Raw genomic sequence first — 21,433 nt, forward strand, 5'->3', positions numbered from 1 at the left:
TTCACCTTCTAGCCCCACTTCTGAGCTCTTATTAATAAAACGTGCACACTTTTATCTATGGATATGAAAAATTTGGTATACTTGAAGATTAAAAATATAGAAAACATAACTATTTGTTGAACATCTGTACCTGCTCTGTGTTCAGTCTGGATAAACTTTAACTCTTTACTCCATAAAGAGACACTGACGACATCCCCTTTGTAGCCTTGATGATGAGTTTTGACACCTCAGCATATATCAATAAAGTTGTGGTTTGAAGACAATCAGAACAGTTTCTGGGTTTTTCTAAGTCTAGTTGCACAGGGAGAGACCACCCGCACTAACTTATGATGCACACCAGTCGTTTTGTTCTATAAGCCTGAAGCATTCAAGGTCACTCCTGGTCGATTTATACAAGCGGGTAAAGAGTTAAAACAACAAGTAACTATAACTGAGAAGTGTTTAATAATTATTTATAATAATCATTATTGTCACCATTAGTTTATGGATTACCAATTAAATTTATGGGTTCAGTACTTAGACTGGCACCGTCTTAATTTTTGGTGGCCATATTTGGTAGCCCGTGTTTGCTGATACCTAAGACTTACTATAGTTTAAACAGAGGATTTATATGAAAGGAGTCACCATGAAGGAGACAATTAGCTACAAAGACTGCCCCAGGCTTTAAAGATGCCTTTTCAGGTGGAAACCTAGACATCTTAACATAGGAGTCTGTGAGGAATTACCTGCTTTTGGAGCCAGCCTTCAACTGCACAGATCGCTCATTGGGAATAATACACATTTGGTGCCCTAATATGACATTATTAGGCTACATATTAGGATTCATATTAGGGCACATAATTTGGGCTTTGGGATGTAAATAAAATTTAAATTTAAGAGAAACAACAAAACCCATTTCACGCGGTACCAACTCACTTTAGGGTTGCGACTCACATCTGGCTTTAGCTACAAAGACAATGCTAAAATTCACTATTCATTTGTGTTTTCATGGGATTTGCTGACAGAAAAAGCCCCACTTGTCCTTGAACCTCCTCTCTGATTTTCTATGTGGACAGTGTCACTATACTGACTCTTTTCTCTTCTGAAGTCACTGGATTTCGTCAAACAGCTACGGCTGCTTGGCCAGAATAAATTGGCACCTAAAATAGGCAGCGGTAATTAGACACACAGTGGAAACTCATGCACACGCGCTCGCAACTTTGTACAGAAACTTTGATGACCACACGCTCACGAACGCATGCTCACCGAAGCATGCGACACAGACGAGGCTCATACACACAGTAAGCATGGCGACTTTTATAAACTCACATATAATCGACACAGTGGATTTCATTGGCATTGTATGGGATAGTAATAGTGACAGAGAAGGTTTCCCCTTACGAACTGATTCTGATCTTTTTTCCTTCATTGGTTTCACAATCTGAGTCTGCATGTTTTAAACTGAAGTTAGGCTTTCGTCCCTCCTCTCAAACACCTTTCAGTCAGCCCTTCTCACCTGCTTCATTCTCTCTTTCGTTTGTGGACAGAGTAACAGTGTGTTAGTGTTTTTGCATGAGCTGAGCAGTCCTTCTCACATCACGGTGTTTCTCAAAAAACAATGTATACCCTATGTAGGTCACTACTCTGTAGTTTGGGCCCATAAAGCACTAGAAGTACACAAGTGTCTATTGAGACGTGTTCCCTTGAGATGTGGAGGAGTGAGACGACAGGGTGGTTTAACTCCGGGGGATGATGCCCTTCTTGTAGGCCACCAAGCCAGCTGCGGCGGCAGCAGACAGGAATGTGGAGACTCCTAAGAATTTGAGGAAACCATCAACCGAAGGCAGGTTTCTCTCCCAGAAGGTGGTAACAAACGGGAGTGCCCGGATTTCCTGCAGGACGGAGGGAATGATGATATCAGATATCTGCCTTTTTCATGTGCATGATATTAACTAGATACTTGATAGATGATTTGGCAATATACAACTTATGTAATCTTGGGTCCAAAATGTGTAAACAATGCATAGGTGTCTTAAACCTGCATTTTTTTACATGACCAGCAGGGGGCAACTCTTCTGCTTGAAAATGATTGTATAGAAAGCGAGGGAGAAAATGACCTCTCTTGGTTTACAACCCCAAGAAACATTATGGTCTTGCCTGGTAGTTTTTTTCTCATTTATTACAAGATGATCTTTTTCACAGTGTCATTTATGGTAAAAAGTGTTTTGGATTCATGACGAGAGACTTCAGAGTGTTTCTCCACTGATTGTTCATTTTTTTAATCAAAGGCCAACTTGTAATTTGGTGCATAAGGACTTCTCTTACATCGTTCTCAGGCTCAGGTTGCCAGATCTGATTAGGTTGGAGTTTACCCATCGCACACATGACCTGCGAAAAGACATTGGTGGTGTCAGTCAAAGACTTCAAAAGGATCAAAATACAGTCTAACAGTCTAAATTTTAAACATGATACACATTTTTGAGTTTGGGTGATGTTAATAAGATAACTCTTTATTATCATTGCACAGTCATACATAGTACAATAGCACAATGAAATTGGGGAACTGTCCCACGTTGGCACTACATACAACACGACACGACACAGCAACTTAACTTAAGTAATAAAAAGAAGAATAAGTGTATGTTTATGTTTAAAGAGAGATTTAGAAGACTGAGTGGGGAGGACCATTTTGATTCTATGGTTTGTTTCAGTCAGCTGTGCTCAGACATAAATGAGAGGGGAGAAAAGGCGAGGATGTCATGATTTGATATCAGCTGACCCCCAGCACTGCTGGCTGAGCATCCACAACACCAGGAGCAGGCTGAGGTGTGACTAATAGGTGTGCCAGCTGCATGATTTAAGTGGTTTCCACCTGGTATATATAAGTAACCTGCCTCTAAGGGTGTTTAAACTGGTAAGAACTGGTATTTGCTAACACGTAGCAGTGAAAAGCAGGTACTTAAATGCTCTCTGACCTCTCTGGCTGCTCTCTCTCCAGCTTGTACGGCCCCCTCCATGTAGCCACTCCATTCGGTGGCCGTCTCTGTGCCTGCAAAGTACAACTTGCCCACCGGCTCTCTCAGCACTCTGAAGAGCAAAAAAGAGAGAAACAGGAGAGGCTTCAGAGGTTAAACTGGTTTACAGGTTTTAAACACGTTTTATTTTTAATGTATGCACCAGCATTGTACTGATTCACTTCATTTAAGAATATAATCTCACCTGAATAAGTGCAATATGGGATTATATAACACAAAGTGAATTTCCTTTGGATTAATCTTCCCACCCCCACTGTGCTCAACGTAAAAGAACCAAAGAAAGGACTTTTTCTTTAACTCTATTTCTTGCAGGGCCACCCGGTATGTGAAACAGTTACTCTGTATAAAAAAGCACAATGTTAGGTTTCCAACTCCAGCTTACTTTTCATTGTGAGTGAGAACACATTTGCACATCTGGTGAGGACATTTAGACATGAAATATGGTTCACATGACGATTAACAAGGAGTTTCAGTTTTTCATATGGAGGTTAACAAAACTCTAATAGTGAACATATGCACCAGGATCTGTACAACAAGCAGCTTCGACTAATAAATGAAACCAGTTGCAATCTATCAGATACCTGCAAACAGCCACGGCACTGGATTGTGTTTTATAGATTTAATGGGCAAATCCTGGGGACACGTCCTGCTGTACTGAAAATGCATTCATTTGTTCACACTCCAATAAAACCCATGAAATGCCGCAAAAAACACTGCAATAACACCATTCAGATGAAATATGAGTTCACAGTATTGCTTGTGTGGTAAACATAATAATCCAACACAAAGTGTTGTGATCTCAGTGAGTCCCCTCTGAAACCGTGCACAGGAAGGCAGGTTCATTTCATGGAGGAGAAGTGACGCTAATTTGCAGAAATAATCACAAATCCTGCTACAATACATTAGCCATTAATATCCAGGAGCTGACACATTCAAATAAATTAAGTTAATTGAAATGAAAAGATCACACTTTCATATTTATGTTTATTTTTTTGTGTGTGTACACGTGTGAGAGAGACTCACCTGCCAAACTGAGTAAGGATTCCTGGGGGGAAATAGGCTGTGTAGCAGCCTCCAGAGTACTCCTCTTCACACCAGTTCTTCTCCTCATAGTGCACCGGCTGCAGGAAACAAGCAGGCACATGAGCAGTCAGTCAAGTGATTCCACAGTATCCACATGACTGTGTACCACTCTGCACCCAAACTCACATGCAAAGCCTCATCTGTGCCCAGCACTTTGGAGTAGATCTCACAGATCCTCCTCAACCTAAACACAACAACACAGGAGTTGGGATTAAACTGATCTCACAGCTCGTGAGAGTTTTTTTCCATCTCTGTCCACTGGTGTCTACCTTTCTTCCTTGGACAGGCTTGAGAGCTTTCTGCACTTGTGGGCAAGGATGAATCTGGGGGGGAGAGTGAAAAGAGAAAACACTACATGAGCATGTGTGGCTGGTTGGATGACTTTATCACTTGTGTTTAGCTCCATTCAAGCACAAGTCCTACACTGTATGGAAATTCTTGTAGGAGCTCATGCGAGAATACTAGGTCAGAGTCAGATGGTAAAGCTGAGACACAAGCCTACAGGCCAGTCAGTAACCCTCTGATAATCACTAGTGAACGAAATGTGTATTTCAACCTGACTAAAGCATGGTGCAGCATTGTATACTTCTTTGGGGCTGCTGATATCACTTAGCATTTCGGTGCTTTATTTCCCCTGAGATGTGATACACTTTGGATTCTAGCCAATCATTTTACCTTTCCAAGCGTAGTAGGCGGGCCCAGGTACGTACGTTCTTTTAGAGCAGAGCTACAGATTAAAATGCCCAAGGCGAAGCGGTCAAAAGTCTGGCTGTACTTCACAGCAAAAGATGCAAACTCAGCAGCCTGCAACAAGTGCTTTAAGGTGATACTGTGCAAAGGAGGTAACACCTCGAATCTGATGAAACACCTGGCGACGCATAGCATTTTTTTAAAGTCGAGAAATGCGCCATATTTGATAGCTTGCTGCGAGACCTCACACCGAGCACATCTACTGCGGGTTGTTATCGGACCCGGAGTTAGCAACATCCCCCAAGAACCCGAAGAGGAGAGTCCTGGCCCCTAGCCCTGCCAGTGTAGCAGAAATGATGACGGATAATGATGGCAGCAGCAGCCGTTCTTCTCTGCGTGAGTAGCTTAATGTTGTTCATGTGTAATTTACGTTGAGTACGCTAACCACGTTATTACATTAACGCATTTAAGGTGAACTAGCAAACACCGTCGTAGTTACATGAGGCTGTCTTCTTGTTTGATGGCAGATACTCCCTTCACCCTGGCCAAAAAGGCTAAAATGACCAAAGAAAAAGAGGGAAACAGCTAAACATGAGAGGTTTTTGGACAAAGTGTGTGTTCTTCATTCTTTAAGCACCGGTTCGAGCACCGTTTAAGCACCGGCACCGTTTCAAAAGTACCGGTTTGGTACTGGTATCGGATAAAACCTAAACGATACCCATCCCTAATCATAATACAAAATATACACAATTACAGAGAACTGTTTGAAGCTCTGTACCAACCCCATAATACAAGGTACAGTCCCATCAGGCTTTGTGTCATCCAGGGTGAGACCGATGGGAGCGCCCTCCTCCTCTATCACCATGCTGCCGCAGTAACCTGGTAACACAATAAAACGTTAGAAATGGCATCATCTTGAACAGCATTCGCTCTCTCTGTGTTTTCACTTCCTGCGTACCCTTTTTCCTCCAGAAGTTCTCTCTGTAGTAGACCATGCACTTTATGACAGAGCCCATGGGAACACGGTTGATCAGCTGGTTCCTCAGCGGGGGCAGCTCAGGGTTGAAGTGCATCTTCAGATTCAAAGCAGGTGGTGTGGCCACGATCACATACTTGGCCTAACACAGAGACAGAGACAGTACACAGTGCGTACCAATAGTCTGTTTATAGCTGAAAGATGTGACCCAGAAGTATCTGCATGGTAGTCATCAGCCATAGTAAGAGATGTTGCAATTCTCCAAATACTAAGGAAAGAGGCTTCAGTGCTTCCTTTAATATAGGATACACTGGACTATCCTTTATGAAAAGAGGGGAGAAAATGCTGTCCCATAATTCATTACAATGGAACATCTGACCATAAATGAAAACATTCAACCTAATCAACAAAGTAACACAGATCATGTACATTTTAACTGCTTTTTTCCAAGCAGCCAGTAGATGGCAGCCAAAGAGCAGCAGTGCCAGTGAAGTTTGTGAGTAACACTGTGAAGCAGTTACTGTTTTACAGATACATGGATGTTTCATATTCAGACTGCATTATCTCACATTACCTAGTGTATAAATATAGTATCTGTTTCATTTCCTAATACATAATAAAATCAAACAAACACTATAACAGTTATTTGAAACATGGCTGCAGTAACAGGAAAACAGGAAAAGGAAAGTCCTGCATTCACAATCTACTGAAACATAAGAGCAGCGTCATTATTCATTATCTTATCAGCTCGTTAACGGTGATGTATCCATATAAGCAAAGTCATTCTGACTATTTGTTTTGTGGGCCATTTGAAGGTTGGGAACTACTGGACTGAACTAATCAATTGTGTCTACAAACCCAGTTTCAGAAAGTTGTAACATTGTGTAAACTGTAAATGAAAACAGAATGCAGTGACTTGCCGATCTCAGAAAGCCATCTTTTATTCACTTATACAGAAAAATATCAGAAATCTACTATTATCATTTACAGAAACAAAAAGCTCACTTTGAATTTGATGGCAGTGACATGTCTCAAAGTGACACGACCAGCGATAAAAAGAGCATCTCAGAGATGCTCTGCAAAAACCCCCAAAACTGTGTCTACAAACTGTGGAGCAATTTCAGAAAAATGTTCCTCAACATCAAACTGAAAAGAATAATATCATCAAAACATTCCAAGAATCTGGAGGAATTTCTGTGTGCAAAGGATAAGGCTGAAAATCAATAATGGATGCCCGTGACCTTTGGGCCCTGCTGCATCACTGCACTAAAGCAGGCATGATTGTCATGAAATCACTGGGAGGGCTCGGGAACACTTCTGGAAATCACTGTCTATGAACACTGTACTGTTCACAAATACAGGTTAAAGCTCTATCATGTGAACATGATGGTGAAACACCGCCATCATTTCTGGGCCAAAGCTCATTTTAAACAGACTGAGGCAAAGTGGAAACTGTTCTGTGGTCAGAGATTTCCTGAGCGCATTTCCTCTATTTTCCTCTCTTTACTTTATTCTCACTGTGGCCAAGATCTGCTCAAAGGTGGAATACTTAGGTTTCTCTCCATCTTGTTGTAATCTCTGAGATCATCTGGTGCTAGATACAGTTAATAAACATTAATCGACTTCAAATGCTCATTTCCAGCTCAATATTATATTTCTGACTAAAGCAGAATATGTAAGGAAAGACATAAAAAGTGTCCTTAAAGAATAGTACTTCAAAGGAAATACTGGTGATATACTCAACTCACCTTGTAGGTCTGCTTGTCCACGGTCTCCACCACAACCATGTCTCCGGTCTGGTCGATCCTGTAGACTGGAGACTGCAGCTTCACTCGGTCTCCCAGCTCCCTCGCCATGCACTGACTCACCTGATTCGCACCCCCTACAAACTTCCTCTCCTTGAGACACAAAGAGAGCAGAGTTCAGTGAGCACCAACAGGGAGAGCAGATGCAGCAACACTGGTTTCTATTTATATTGGGTAGAAGTGACTCTGATCCCCCTCTGGGTACCCCTCAGCAAGGCTAATAAACTCCCAGTTTGGAATGAAGCCGATAAAATCCCCTGATTTATCCTGGTGATACACACCGGTTATCCTCAGTCCGCCTTCATTTCCTTCACTACAAATTTCTGCATCTTAATTCAAAAGAAACACGTTCATAAAGCCAGGCCAGCAAATGTTAAATGATGAAGATGACAGTGAGGAGGTAGAGAGGTTTGGGCTGTCAAAGCTCCGATACACAAAACCATTTCCATGTGGTTAGTGTCAACATCTCTCTCATCCCTGACCAGAAACACATTGTGTGCATTCCTCTGTGGCATTTGGATGAATTTGTCAAGCAGTCGCTGTGAAAGCACGAGCTACACCTGAATCAGTCCTGGGCGGTGAAACGAGGTGAGCCTCTTCTTGTCTTGTTTGATTAAAGACACATTTGCAGTTTTGCAGGAGGAGTGCAGCTGCACTCGAAGCAATGCATACCAATAGCATATCCATATGTTTAAGATGACTATGTGTAAATACTTCAAACACCCCTATGTATGCACCATCCACAAGGTGTGTAAGCTTTAAATGTGGAGCAAACAGGAAGGAGCCGACTGCACTACTGTTTGTCATTTGTTTACCAAAGCCTTTGTGGCTATGGGAACAAGGCCCTCAGCTTGAGGAACGGCAGCAGAAAAGACGCCCTGAGTATTCCAAGAAAACATCTTTTGTGTGGACAGCATCTTATTCAGGCCAGACTAAGGAGACTGGGCTGTGAGGGATCTCCCTCTGACGTTCACACTGCTCCTCTGAATCACTGAATGAATCTGTGTGAGAGGCAGAGAACGCAAGTCCACTTCTTGGCACGCCGAGAGAATATTCTGTTTGTTCAGACAGATATACAAAAAAACGAATTCTTTCAGTCTGTTGTTCTGAATCAGTAGGTATAATTTTGGGCAGACATACCTGTCCTCCGTTGGTGGTGGAGCAGATCCTCATTATTCCTCCGCACTGTTTGACGTACCAGAGTAACCAGAGAGCCGACACCTCGTGGGGTTCAGCGGTCACGATCAAGTTGACAAACAGTGTGGCGAAGCGATGAGCAGTTCTGGGAGGGATTACATGGAAGGTAAGAAGTCTTTAAATACTGCAGGTACCCCAGTCACAATTTTTATATTCTGTAAGAGTGTGAACAAAGCACAAATAAATCACCATGTCAGGGATTTCTGCTTGCTTGTCCTACTTTTCCAGCAGAGACTTGCACATAATCTACATTTGAGCAGTTTCAAAGTTGAACTAAAGTTTTATTTTAGTTTAATATAGGATACATTACAGGATTAATTCAAACGCTGGAGCAGTACAATCATTTAATTAGTGCAGGACTGCTGTCATTTACTTTTATAAGCTGCATATTTTAAATTTACACAGTAATTAGATTATCAAAAACATTCTCACTCACAGTGCATCATATACTGAAGCTTCTCCACCAAAAACCTCTATGAAACAGCTACAACCTTCAGCATCAGTTTTCAAAGTTTTTGCAGGGATGAGAATTCTTATTCTTATTAGTGCTGACACAGGAAGCTGTAACCATTTCCACCTCTGCAAGTTTGAGTCACTGAACTGGACCTCTTAACTGTGACTGTGGTGTTGGAGATCATTTTATTGGAATTAGCCAATTAACCAAAATTAACCAAAGAGCGTTAATTTTACTTCCAGCTTCAGTGAGTGGAATTCTAGCATTTCATGCCAAGTCTGTTGTGCAGAATGCTGCACCCATGAAACCTTAGTAACTGAGGTTGCTAACATTAGGTTATAACCTATCACTCCACCAGCCAGCCTCGCTGACTCATATGAGATATTAGAAAATAAAACGACATTTCTTTTGTTAGAGACCACCTTCAACATTTGTGTCACATGATTTAACAATAAAACTTTAAACTGGATATAAACGAGATAACAGGATGAATAGCTAGACCTATTCTCTGCACAAACGGGAAACATTTTGAACATGTTACCTGGTCCAGCAGAGTTTTTCAAAGAGTTCCTGCATGGTCATCTTGTCCCACTCCTCAGCATGGGGAGCTCTCCAGGGAGCGTCTCTGGGAATCTGAAATGCAGGAGGGTGTTCAGCATGAGTCAGGCATGTAGCAGGTGTGCAACCTGTCCAGTAAACCAATCTAGAATGCTTATTAATAAGAATACTCATTAATAGTGAGAACTGCTTTACCTCCTCGCCCATCTTATCCATTGTTCTAAAGAGGTTGTTGAAGTCCATCAAAGCGATGGGGTTCCACATGGGAGGCAAGGAGCCTTTGAACGGGTAAGACTTTCCCTGTTGGACACATGATTGCGGCCATCATCACCAAAACAATATTCTTCAATCATCAAATAACCATTGCTTATAAAAGCTGTGCTTAATGATGGCAGCATTCAAAGAACAACATTTCAGCATTTGCCATTAAAGATTTGTTTCAGTTGACCTCTAACTGACCGTGAAAGCAGTTTGAAGAGTGGTGGAGAAAGTGGAGTAATAGCTTGTGCAATGTTTACAACTGAATCAGAGATACTGAATCATTAAATGTGATAAGAGTAGCCATAATCTAAAGCCATAATTTTTATGCCTGGTCTAGTTTATTTCTGCATTTCTCAATCACACACAAAGACATACAAACACAGAGGTGACAGTCAGGGGTAGATGCAGTGGGTTTAAAACCACTAAAGTGTTGCCACACCACAATTGTAACTAGAGATTCATTTTTGTTGCTTTCTAGCAAAGTTCCCTTTGCTATGTGGAGGATAACAATGGTTTGAGTACATTCATTTATGTGTGTTGATGGAATCTCAAATAATCTCTCTAGCGTCATACGCTAGAGAGATTATTTGAGAGCTTGAGTATTGAGAGCTTTGCTTGACAGGAACATTTATTTCAAACCTTATTAAACACAAACTTCTTTGAAAGAGAAAAAAACTGTCTATACATCTTTGTGGAAATGCCCAAGCCTCACAGAGCTGTCAGCTCAGAGACAATTCTGGAATAACACTTACACTGTACTGTCTTGGTCTGCAGCTGCAGCTTAAACTAATAATGTCTCCTATTATTTACAGTCTCCTAACTTATTGTGTTGTGTAATGTAATACCACTGTAATAGAGCCAAAGGAAAAAACAAAACAAAAAGAATATCAAAATTGTTTAGTTCTTCATTTCATTGTAAAACAATGCAGCTGTAACTGCATTATTACTGCATTAAAGGAGACTGGAGGCATCAAGGTGGCACGGAGGGAGGTTAGCCAACTATCGGAGATGCAGAAAGGTGCGACAAAGAAGGTGCCTAAGAAGTACAGCAAGTTGTCCAATACCTGAGGCCTTGGAAACTGCCAAGCAAAGACTCACAGCCTTAGCCAGCTGCTTAAAGAGGTACACCAGAGACATAGAAAAACACCAGCTACTGGTAGACCGAGCAGTCAGCCGAGACTGCAAGACTAGGCTGACAAACCTGTGCACTCCCTGGATTGATTACAAGAAGGCCTACAACTTGATGCCCCACAACTGGATGCTGGAATGCCTAGACCTGTACAAGATCAACAGGACCCTAAGAAGAAACTAAATGTAAATTTATCAGGAACTATCAGGAACTCAATGGGGATGTGGTGGACAACACTAGAGGCCAACTTTAAGCCCTAAGGTTGTATGCTAAGCTTAAGGAAGGAGGTCAGAGGCTAGTTAGTGTCAGTACCACAGTGGCTGGACAAAGCTGGACTGAAAGACAGCACAGAGGCGCTAATCATGGCAGCACAGGAACAAGCATAGAGGCTGGGCTCTATCACCCCAGGCAAGACCCCAGGTGCAGGCTGTGTAAAGATGCCCCTGAGACAATCCAGCACATAACAGCAGGGTGCAAGATGCTAGCAGGCAGGGCATACATGGAATGCCATAACCAAGTGGCCGGCATAGTGTACAGAAACATCTGTGCCGAATATGGCCTGGAAGTCTCGAGATTAAGATCCTGTCCTCAATGAGAGGACCAAAGAACGCTACTTGAAGACAAAGGTGACTGTACTGCAGAGGAGGACTTTATGACAACCATCTAAAGATAAAGATTTCACAGAACCACAGAAAATGCTAATCACTGCCCTTAGCCTTTTACCCAAATTATATTGTACGCTCTTATCTGACTTTGAAACAAACATCTATTATCAATAGTTATTTTACTGCCTATTGTAATAGGCGCTATACAAATACAGGCCATTTACCATTTACCATTTAATATACAGTACTGGGAAAATGTTTGCTCTTCTTAATTTCTCATTTCTTAAACTACATTTAGTTTTAAAATTTAGTAAATTATTATTAGATTCGATTAATTAATACATTAATTTAGTAAGGAAAAGGCTAAACAAACCTACCATGTCCTAAATCGTGAATTTACTGTGATCAACCACATTTTTTGGAAAGTTCAGTTTCAACTAGCCACACTCAGGTCTGATAACTGCTGAATCCAGAAATCACTTAAGTAGAACCCGTCTGACAAAGTAAAGTAGGCTAAGCGACACGTCATGCCATGATCTGAAGAAACTCAAAAACAGCTGAAAGACTAAGCTGCTGACAACTATCGGTCTGGAAAACCATTTCTAAGACTGAGCCAAGTGGAGAGCTGTTATTCACAAATGGGCTACTAAAATTACTCCAAGAGTGCATCAATGATTCATCCAGGAGGTCACAAAAGAATCCAGAACAACATCTCAAGAACTGCAGGCCTCACCTGCCTCAGTCAAGGTGTTTGTGATTTACCAACAACAATTTTAAAATTTTACTAATGTAGTAAAACACTAACACACACACACACGGTATAAAAATATAGGTAATAAAGACTGATTGCTGTGAACTGCCGATGCAGGGATTGGTTCCCAGGTGTAAGATAATAATAATCATATCTAAACACCACCTCTGAAGTCAGTCTAAAGATTTCTTGGATTTCTATCTTGCAGAGCATTCATTATGTGAGAGACCAACATACAATGCAAACAGTTTTACATTATCTGATGGTTTCACTGTGATTATTATAGCATTCTAAGATCTGTTCAAGATCTGTTTTGTGTATATATTGTCATAGTGTTTTCTTTGTCCTTTGTCAGACTGTCTGTGTCTCATGTCTCTGTTCCTGTTTGCTATCCTCCAGTGTTTGATGCGTCAAGTGTTTTGTGAAATTTTCAGATTCTGATTATTCTCTTGTTGTTGTTTTTTCCTGTTTAATAAGTTCTGGCTTGAGAATCTTTCATTTGGCCTAATTTTTGCCACACCCATAACAGGGTAGCCAAAGCACTAGGATCCACTTCCCTCACAGCTTAATGGTAAGCTCAGTCCACCAGCTGGTAAAAGGGAAATAATTTGAGGATCCCATCCCATAGGCAAATGGAGATCATTATAGTGCAGTCATTTTTAAAATATATTTTTAGGATAGCACTTCTATTTGTTACAGCTACGAGCAGATGGAAAAACAGGCCCAGAGAGGGAGCAGGGCTCTTAACGTCCATCTTGGACCATTGTAACACTTGTTGGGTAGGGGTGGGTAGTGTTTGTTAATAGTCCAAATGGCCCAGGGGAAGAAGCTGTAGAAGCTGTTAGTGAGTCTGGGGTGTGGGACCTGATTGGTGGAGGGTCAAACGGGTGGTGGGCGGGGTCACCTGTGTTTGTCTGAGACAGGAGAATCTAGCGATGGACTCCGGGGTGGCAGAGGACAGCCAATGACTGTTTTGACAGTATTAATTACCCTCTACGCAGCGTTTCTAACCAGACAACCAGGCAGTAAGAGAGCACGTTCTCCCCTGAGGAGCGGTAGAAGCCCAGCAGGAGCTTCTAGTCCAGGTTTTTCTTCCTTGGGACAAGGAGGAAGTGCAGACACTGTTGGGGGTTCTTTACCAGGGTGTTTACCGAGCTTGAACCTAGGAACAGGTGGCAGGGGGGATCTGAAGGGGTGGCAGAGGACAGCCAATTATTTTTTGGCAGTATTAATTACCCTCTGCGCAGCCTTTTTATTCTCAGTTGGGTGATAAGGATGTCTGGGATTATAGAGTTGAATGTTGAGCTGTAGTCCACGAAGGGCATCCTCACATAGCTCTTCCTGTTAGCCAGATGGCTCAGCGCTCTGTGAAGGGTGACAGTGATGGCATTTCCAGTATTTCCAGATATTTCATTTTTCATTTTTCCCCCAAACCACTGTCCAAAAAAAAAATCAAATCAAATCAAATAAAACCCTGAGCTCAGTGTGAGCTTTGGTAAGATATTTCTTGTAGTTGGTCATTAGGTTTGCACACATTTCAGGAGTGATTTTGGCCCACTCCTCTTTACAGAAAATCTCTAAATGCTTTAGGTTTTAAAGACCCCCACAGCACATTTTCTACAGGACTGGTAGAAAGGTCTGGTCTGGAGAATGGTTAAGCTGCAAAATGAACTTAACATTCTTCTTCGTTGGCCACTCCTATGTTTCTTTGGTGGTATATTTTGGGTCATTGTCATGCTGGAAGACTCATTCATATCTTCAGTTTTTTGGCCGATGGAAGAAGACTCTTGTCCAAGATTTTACGGCACATAGTCCAATTCATTGGCCCCTCTATACGGTGAAGTCATCCTGTACCCACAGCAGAAAAACAGCCCAAAACACAATATTTCCACCTCTGACTGTGGAGATTGTGTTCTTTAGGTCATACTCATCACTTCTCCTCCTCCAAACACTGTGGGTTAAGTTGTTGTCAAAGAGCTCGATTTTGTTTTCATCTGATTACATTACTTTCTTCCAAGGCTTCTCTAAATTTTTTGGGTGTTCACTGGCAAACTTAAGAGGGGTTTGTAAATGTGCCTTCTTGAGCAGGGGGAACCTTGTGAGCGCTGCAAGATTCGGTATATGGTAAATGGAGTGGTTCTTATACAGCACATTACTATTCTACTTGAACGCTCAAAGCACTTTAGCATGTCTAATGTACCCGTACCTTTTGATTAATAGATGACCTGCTCTACCTCCTGAGCCACATTATTCTCTAATTTTAGACCATTACAACCAGTGTGTAACCATTGGTGTTTTTGGTGACTGTTCCTAGTCTTGAGATCATTAACAAGCTCCTCCACTGAGTATATATGTTCTGTACGACCGTGTGTGGGGGGAGTGGCTAATTTAGCAGATTACCGTATTTACCGCACTATAAGGCTCACCAGATTATAAGGCGCACTGTTGAAGACTGGCTCTGTTTTCATACATAAGGCGCATCATATTATAAGGCGCATTAAGACAAACAAAAAAATAACTCGACCTTTATTAAGCTCATTCACAGTAACTCTTAACACTGTTAAGCTGTAACACGTTAAATATTGAAAAATATACTTTTTCCAGTACGGTACATCCAACTTCCACAATTCCCTCAAACTCTTCACCTTCCGTGTCTGAGTTACGGTAAACAGCTGGGCAATTTCGGCATCAAGCATGCCCGGATCCCTCTCACACCGGATTAAAAGGCGTTTAAAGTGCATTCAGCAGAATAAAACAATCGGATGAGTTAAAATTTAACCAACTCATTCACAGTAACTATTAACATTGTTAAGCTGTTAAACATCAAATATTGAACAATACACTTACATTTCCAGTTCATTCAACTTCCACAAATCCATCAAACTCTTCACCTTCAGTGTCTGAGTTAAACAGCTGGGCAATTTCGGCATCAAGCATGCCCGGATCCCTCTCATCATTATCTGAATCAGTCTCGTTGCTGTTACTTAGCTGTTCAGTGATTATTCCAGCCTTCGTGAAAGCTCGGACGACACTTGAGACTGATACCTTAGCCCAAGCAGCCACGATCCATTGGCAGATAGTGGCGTAACTCGCTCGGCGTTGCCTCCCTGTCTTGGTGAATGTGTGTTCGCCTTCTGTCATCCAATGCTCCCACGCAGCTCGTAATTTAACTTTAAACGACCTGTTGATACCAATATCTAGTGGTTGGAGTTCTTTGGTTAATCCACCCGCAATGACGGCAAGCTCCAAATTAGTTTGCTTCACTTGGGTTTTGACAGCCTCGGTCAGATGGGCGCGCATGGAGTCATAGATCAAAAGAGACGGAGATTTGTGGAAAAAGCCATCCGGTCTCTTGACATAAACTTCCCTCAGCCACTCGCTCATTTTCTCTTCATCCATCCAGCCCTTTGAGTTAGCCTTGACGATGACGCCAGCCGGAAACTTTTCTTTTGGCAAAGTCTTCCTCTTGAAAATGACCATGGGTGGTAGTTTCTGGCCATTAGCTTGGCAGCCCAGAACTACAGTGAAGGATGACTTCTCGTTCCCTGCGGTGCGTATAGATACCGTACTGGTCCCTGTTTTCTCGACAGTACGGTTCACGGGGATGTCAAAGGTGAAGGGGACCTCGTCCATGTTAGTGATGTGTTCTGGCCGGATCTTCTTTTCAGTGATCTTATTCTGGCAGTACGTGCGGAAAATGGCCAACTTTTCTTTGTAATCGTTTGGCAGTTGCTGTGAGACAGTAGTTCTTGTGCGGATTGAGAGATTATGCCTTTTCATAAAACGGAAGCACCAAGAAGGTCCCCCTCGAAAGTCTTGATCTGCATGTCACGTGCTACCGCTGTTGCCTTGAGTCGAATAGAGACTGTAGAGACACTTCTACCTGCTGTTCTCTGTTCAATAACCCACTGTTCAATTTAAGATAAGATAAGATAACCTTTATTAGTCCCACACGTGGGAAATTTGTTTTGTCACAGCAGGAAGTGGACAGTGCAAAAGTTATGAGGCAAAAATTAGAATACAATAAGAATAAATACAGTACACAACTGTACAGAATAGAATAAAATACTATATACAGTAGAATAAAATAAAATAAATATACAATAAGATAAAAATAGAATACAAATACAAATACTATATACAACTGAGTAAAAATACAACGATGACAGAAAGGATTATTGCACTTAGTATTATTGCATATGTATGGATGTGTGTGCTTGATCAGTTAAAGTCTTTATTATGGAGTCTGACAGCAGTGGGGAGGAAAGATGATGATAATTGATAATTTTGTCCTCTAACTGCGGCCATCGTGCCTTGTTCCCTCGGAAACTCCTTTTGGTCTTCTTTACTTGTTTTAGGTCATCTTTTTGCTTCCTCCACTTGCGCACCATGGACTCATTAATGCCAAATTGTCTCGCAGCTGCTCTATTTCCATTCTCTTCTGCATAACTAATTGCTCAAAGTTTAAAATCAGCTTCGTAAGCGTGTCTCTTCACGGGTGCCATTTTGGAGTCGTTATACACACACACACACACACACACACACAACACGGTAATGTTGTGTTGAAGCACAGTACGTATTACTCCGCGAGGCTCCTGGCAACGGTAACCGTAATGCTCCAAAAAGTGGCACTAAAAATCTTTTTTTGACAGATTTTTGAGCATAGTGTGCCACATAAAACCAGTTCGAGGTCAGTAAGCACAAAACAAAATTCATACATAAGGCGCACCAGATTATAAGGTGCACTGTCGATTTTTGTGAAGATTTAAGGATTTTACGTGCGCCTTATAGTGCGGTAAATACGGTACAGTCAAGTGAACTAAAGTTAACAATGATGATAACAATGTTTTACTTTGTGTGCAAAGTAAAAAATTTGTTTTTAGTGCAAACAAAAAGATTCCCCAAAAATGCTTCAAACTCTACTGCTGATGGCAAAGAGGCTAGCTCTGTTAGCTCATGCAAAAGTTAAGCTGACAGGAAAAGTGCCAGCGGCAGAAAGTGGCAATTGAAAAATGTTGATAAAGATCCTTGTTGCCATGCCTACTGCGTGATGCCAGAAAAGTAGCAGAGACTTGGATTTCCTTTTTATTGGATAATGGGTCAGACTCAGGATATGGTGCATCATCTTCTGAACATTGTCATCATTTACTCCATCACTTAAAGTGAAGAATACATCTGGAACATGTCATGATCTGTCACAGACTACACAGACATAACATAAACCAAGAGAGCTTGGAATAGAAAATTATCTGCAATAAAAAAACAGACACTCACATTAACATAATGCACCAAGTTCTCCTGCTCGTTGACTTTGTAGGTCTTTATGCCGTACTCTTTGGCCAGACGGAGGATGCGGTTCTGTGTCGGTCCAATGTAGGCACCGCCTAGATCAACCCACTTTGCCTCCTTATTCTAAAAGACACATACTCACAATTAGATCATGACAAAAAAGAAAGAAATGTCACAGATATTTCTGAAAAGGCTAACTGATCTATGCTTGCACTTCTACGCTCATAAATGACTTGAATATAAATGTCTTTTTTTTTCTGTATGCCCATTAAAAGAAATAGATACACTATCTTGGTTGTAAAATTAAAAAGGCTGGAAAGCATTTATATTACTGTTACTGATTGTCTCTTTTATGAGCCGCTCCTACAGTAGTATTGACACTCTTTGCCTTACCTGCACAGTGAAGGTACGACCACCAACCCGGTCTCTGGCTTCCAACACTACAGGATCGAGCCCACTGGCTTTCAACAGCTTTGCAGCACTCAAACCTGCAGAAGGACAGAGACACCAACAGGACTTAAACATAAGGATTCAAGCAATATATGTGCTTTCTGTACTTGTAAAAAAAGCAATAGCAAAAGGCACACAGGGATTTTAAAGGTCTTTTAAAATAAATGACAAAAAAGGCTTCCAAAAATCCCCTTCTCAAAGAAAAACATTGTTTTTGCGCTCTATTAGATCACTCAAAACCAGATCAAGAGGATCGTTTGGAAAATCTGATAAGAAAGACAAAGATTTGAACTTCTTTGTTTATTTTTAAAGTAAATCTGGTTTCTCTTATGCTAGTTAGGACACTGTTATACCATCAACAGGTATTCCCACTTTAATTGTTTTCCGTTGTGCATTTACACTGATTAGCTTTTTGGTAGGCATGCAACTCTTAAATAAAATTACATAACATTTGCTTTTCAAATGAACTGAGAGAGCTCTGGGGAAAAAAATAGAGGGGGGCAGGGGGGATTGAGGTTCTCAACAAATCACAAACCAGCCAACCAGCTGATCATGTGGGGAGGAAGAGCTAACAAGTAAAGCACTGAGCACTGGCTCACCAACCACAGAGTATACAGTAGATAAACAGCTTGTCATACACTGACCTCTGGCATATGGAGTATGGGTATGTCACAGGTTTTGCTGTGAGACTGGGCGGGGCAGACATCTCCGAAATCATCGGAGCACTTTTGCAAATAGGCTCGATCTTGACAAACCGACCAGATATCTGAAGATTAAACCTCTACATTCTCGGCTAAAAAAAATATTTAAACTGTATTCGGTGACATACAAACAGGGTATTTAAAGGCAAGTTCAGTTAGTTAGAGAAATGTCCAATAAAAAGACTGGCCACCAGGCCAAAGCAATGGTTTTTACTCGAACACCATTAACCCCACCCCCTGAGTTTGATGGGTGAGGTTGGCAGATAAAAGTAATTCATGAAGAGAGCCGCAGGGTCAGGACTGTCAAAATGAATTAAATAAATACATCATTAAATAATTGATTAAATGTGTTGATAATTAAATACAATTTGAAATAAATAAACACATAATTTATTCAATGTTTTAAATGAAATTAATGGGCATTTAATTAATTATTTAAACATTTATTTAATTAATTAATTTAAATTTTAATTAATTAATGACAAATTTAATTATTTATTTAATAACGTATTTCATTCATTTATTTCCTCACTCCTGGGCCTCCATGCAGCTCACGTCCTCTTATGTAACACAAAGTATGCGCTGGTTGATTAGCTGTTACTCAACTTGCTCTGCTGTTGCTGCGGTGATACAGAGGTGAAAGAGCTGGAGAGAGGAGGAGAGGGGAGGTAGCCTCACGGAAGAAGAAGAAAAACACTACGAATAATGAAAAACTCTCCGTCACTCTGCACGCACGCACGCACGCACACACACACACACACACACACACACACACGCACGCACACACACACACACACACACACACACACACACACACACACACAGCTTCTTCCACTGTGGAAGCTCTGTTCGAAGCTTTGGCTTAAATCAGTTTATTTGCTCAGCTCGTCCGCACAGCCTGCACACCAAACTAAAGTTTTCTAACGTGCAGCCTACCTGATATGCCCGCGCCGACCACTATAACGTCGTAGGTGTTGCTGGGTGCAGTCATGTTGCTGGGTGGTGTGTCTTCTTTCCCCTCTTGGCCGTGTCAGCTCCGGATCCAGATACGCACCCTACCGAACGTAGGGTGCGTATCTGGATTAAAAAGCGCCGGGCAAGCCCACTCCCTGCAGAGACCGCCCACCCATAGTAAAGCCCTACCCTGTGGGCATGGAGGGCCATTAGGAAAAAACATTTTATGGAATACTACTACTACTACTACTAATAATAATAATAATAATACCTGGGGTTTTTTTTCATCACCCGACGACAGCTCTTCTCCAGTACTCTGCTACGGATCTTTTGCGGCTCCGTTTTTGCCTGGCTGTCTCTCCACCTGTGGCTCTATACTTCTACCCGGTGTTCCAGATCTACTGGCGTTTAGATCAACTGGCGTTAGTCGAACAGATGTGTGGCAGACTTGCATTTCAGGAGCTGCTACCGACAAACCAGGAAAAAACGCCAAATGTGTCATCTGTGACACTTGTGAGGTTATCTCAAACACACTCCGTCAGTCTTGATGCTGTTGAACAACAAAATGTTTAAAAATATCGCGAGTTTACCTGGTGATATCCTCATGCGCGACGCGAAAACAAACAATTAACACCACGCCGATGTTGTCCACAGGACAGCAAGAGTAAACGATCGGGGGAATCTTGTCGTCGTTATCGTTCCCCTCGCACGTGTTATTACTCCGATTTCAGCGATTTTGCTTCACAACTAAAGCGAGCAGTTTACTTTGTGCGCACTTACATGGACTCGAATCTACCAGCGCCACCTCTGGCCAAGTACCACAGCCTACAGCCAGATCAACTTGTGACACATCTGCAGCACGTTTGAATTCGTTTCATGCACGATACATTTGTACCTTTCAACTGTGTCTGTTTGTGCGTCATGCAAATAAACCTTTGAACTGAATGAAATGATATCATGTACTTATTTTTGGCCTACATCAGTAAGAAATGCCAAATTATATACACAAAATCATAGAAATCACCACTCCAATTGGTCATCATGATTTTAATATTTTCTTTTTCCATAACAGTGAAATACACCTTGGACAACTATGACACATCAATATTTCATTAGTGTTGTCACATCACATCCTGTAAGCATCGTCTGCCTGTGTCTTTTTCCTGGAAATGAATATTTTCAGCCAATATAGGCAATCCATCAACATGACTGGAGAGTTAACTCTCCACACTTGTACAGACTGTATATAACTACCAATTGGTAGTTATATACAGTCTGTACAAGTGTGGTTAATGCAATAAACATTTGTAAGGAGGTGGCAGTTACTGTGAATTTACAGCAGTTACACAGTGATCAGTAATAAACAGAGCCAGTGAGAGTGAGTGGATATAACAGAGTCAGTAACTCAGGTGTGTCGATTGGTTTGTCATCTGTTTTTGAGGCTGGAGGAGACGTAGAAATCGTTTGTCTTAAATCTAAGTTAGGAAGATTCATGTTTTAAAACAAGCACTTTTTG

The 21,433-nt window shown here is 41.5% G+C and overlaps 1 protein-coding gene across 1 annotated transcript; it reads right to left on the reverse strand.

Moving 5' to 3' along the window:
- Positions 1–494: 494 nt before the first annotated feature.
- LOC146615818 (amine oxidase [flavin-containing]-like) lies at positions 495–20,501 on the reverse strand. Its single transcript, XM_085373908.1, has 16 exons — positions 20,189–20,501; positions 19,900–20,107; positions 18,206–18,300; positions 17,798–17,935; positions 9,973–10,077; positions 9,761–9,852; positions 8,709–8,850; positions 7,512–7,661; positions 5,746–5,905; positions 5,570–5,666; positions 4,367–4,420; positions 4,224–4,281; positions 4,038–4,135; positions 2,955–3,066; positions 2,305–2,367; positions 495–1,871 (listed from the first exon to the last, which is right to left on the reverse strand). Exons 2-16 carry the CDS (start codon positions 19,952–19,954, stop codon positions 1,716–1,718), a joined length of 1,575 nt encoding a protein of 524 aa, XP_085230034.1. The 5' UTR covers positions 19,955–20,107; positions 20,189–20,501; the 3' UTR covers positions 495–1,715.
- Between the last annotated feature and the right edge of the window lie 932 nt (positions 20,502–21,433).

Source organism: Diplotaxodon limnothrissa, linkage group LG16 (genome assembly GCF_057381915.1).
Source record: "Diplotaxodon limnothrissa isolate DT_005_m linkage group LG16, D_limnothrissa_male_GT1.1, whole genome shotgun sequence".
NCBI classification, from domain to species: Eukaryota; Metazoa; Chordata; class Actinopteri; order Cichliformes; family Cichlidae; genus Diplotaxodon; species Diplotaxodon limnothrissa.

Excerpts from the sequence above, each read along its gene's own strand:
- LOC146615818 (XM_085373908.1), bottom strand. The coding sequence starts at position 19,954 with ATGACTGCACCCAGCAACACCTACGACGTTATAGTGGTCGGCGCGGGC. Across the intron at positions 7,662-8,708 it reads CCACCACCAACGGAGGACAG|GAGAGGAAGTTTGTAGGGGG; the intron begins GTATGTCTGCCC and ends TTGTGTCTCAAG. Across the intron at positions 3,067-4,037 it reads ATCCTTACTCAGTTTGGCAG|AGTGCTGAGAGAGCCGGTGG; the intron begins GTGAGTCTCTCT and ends TTTGCTCTTCAG.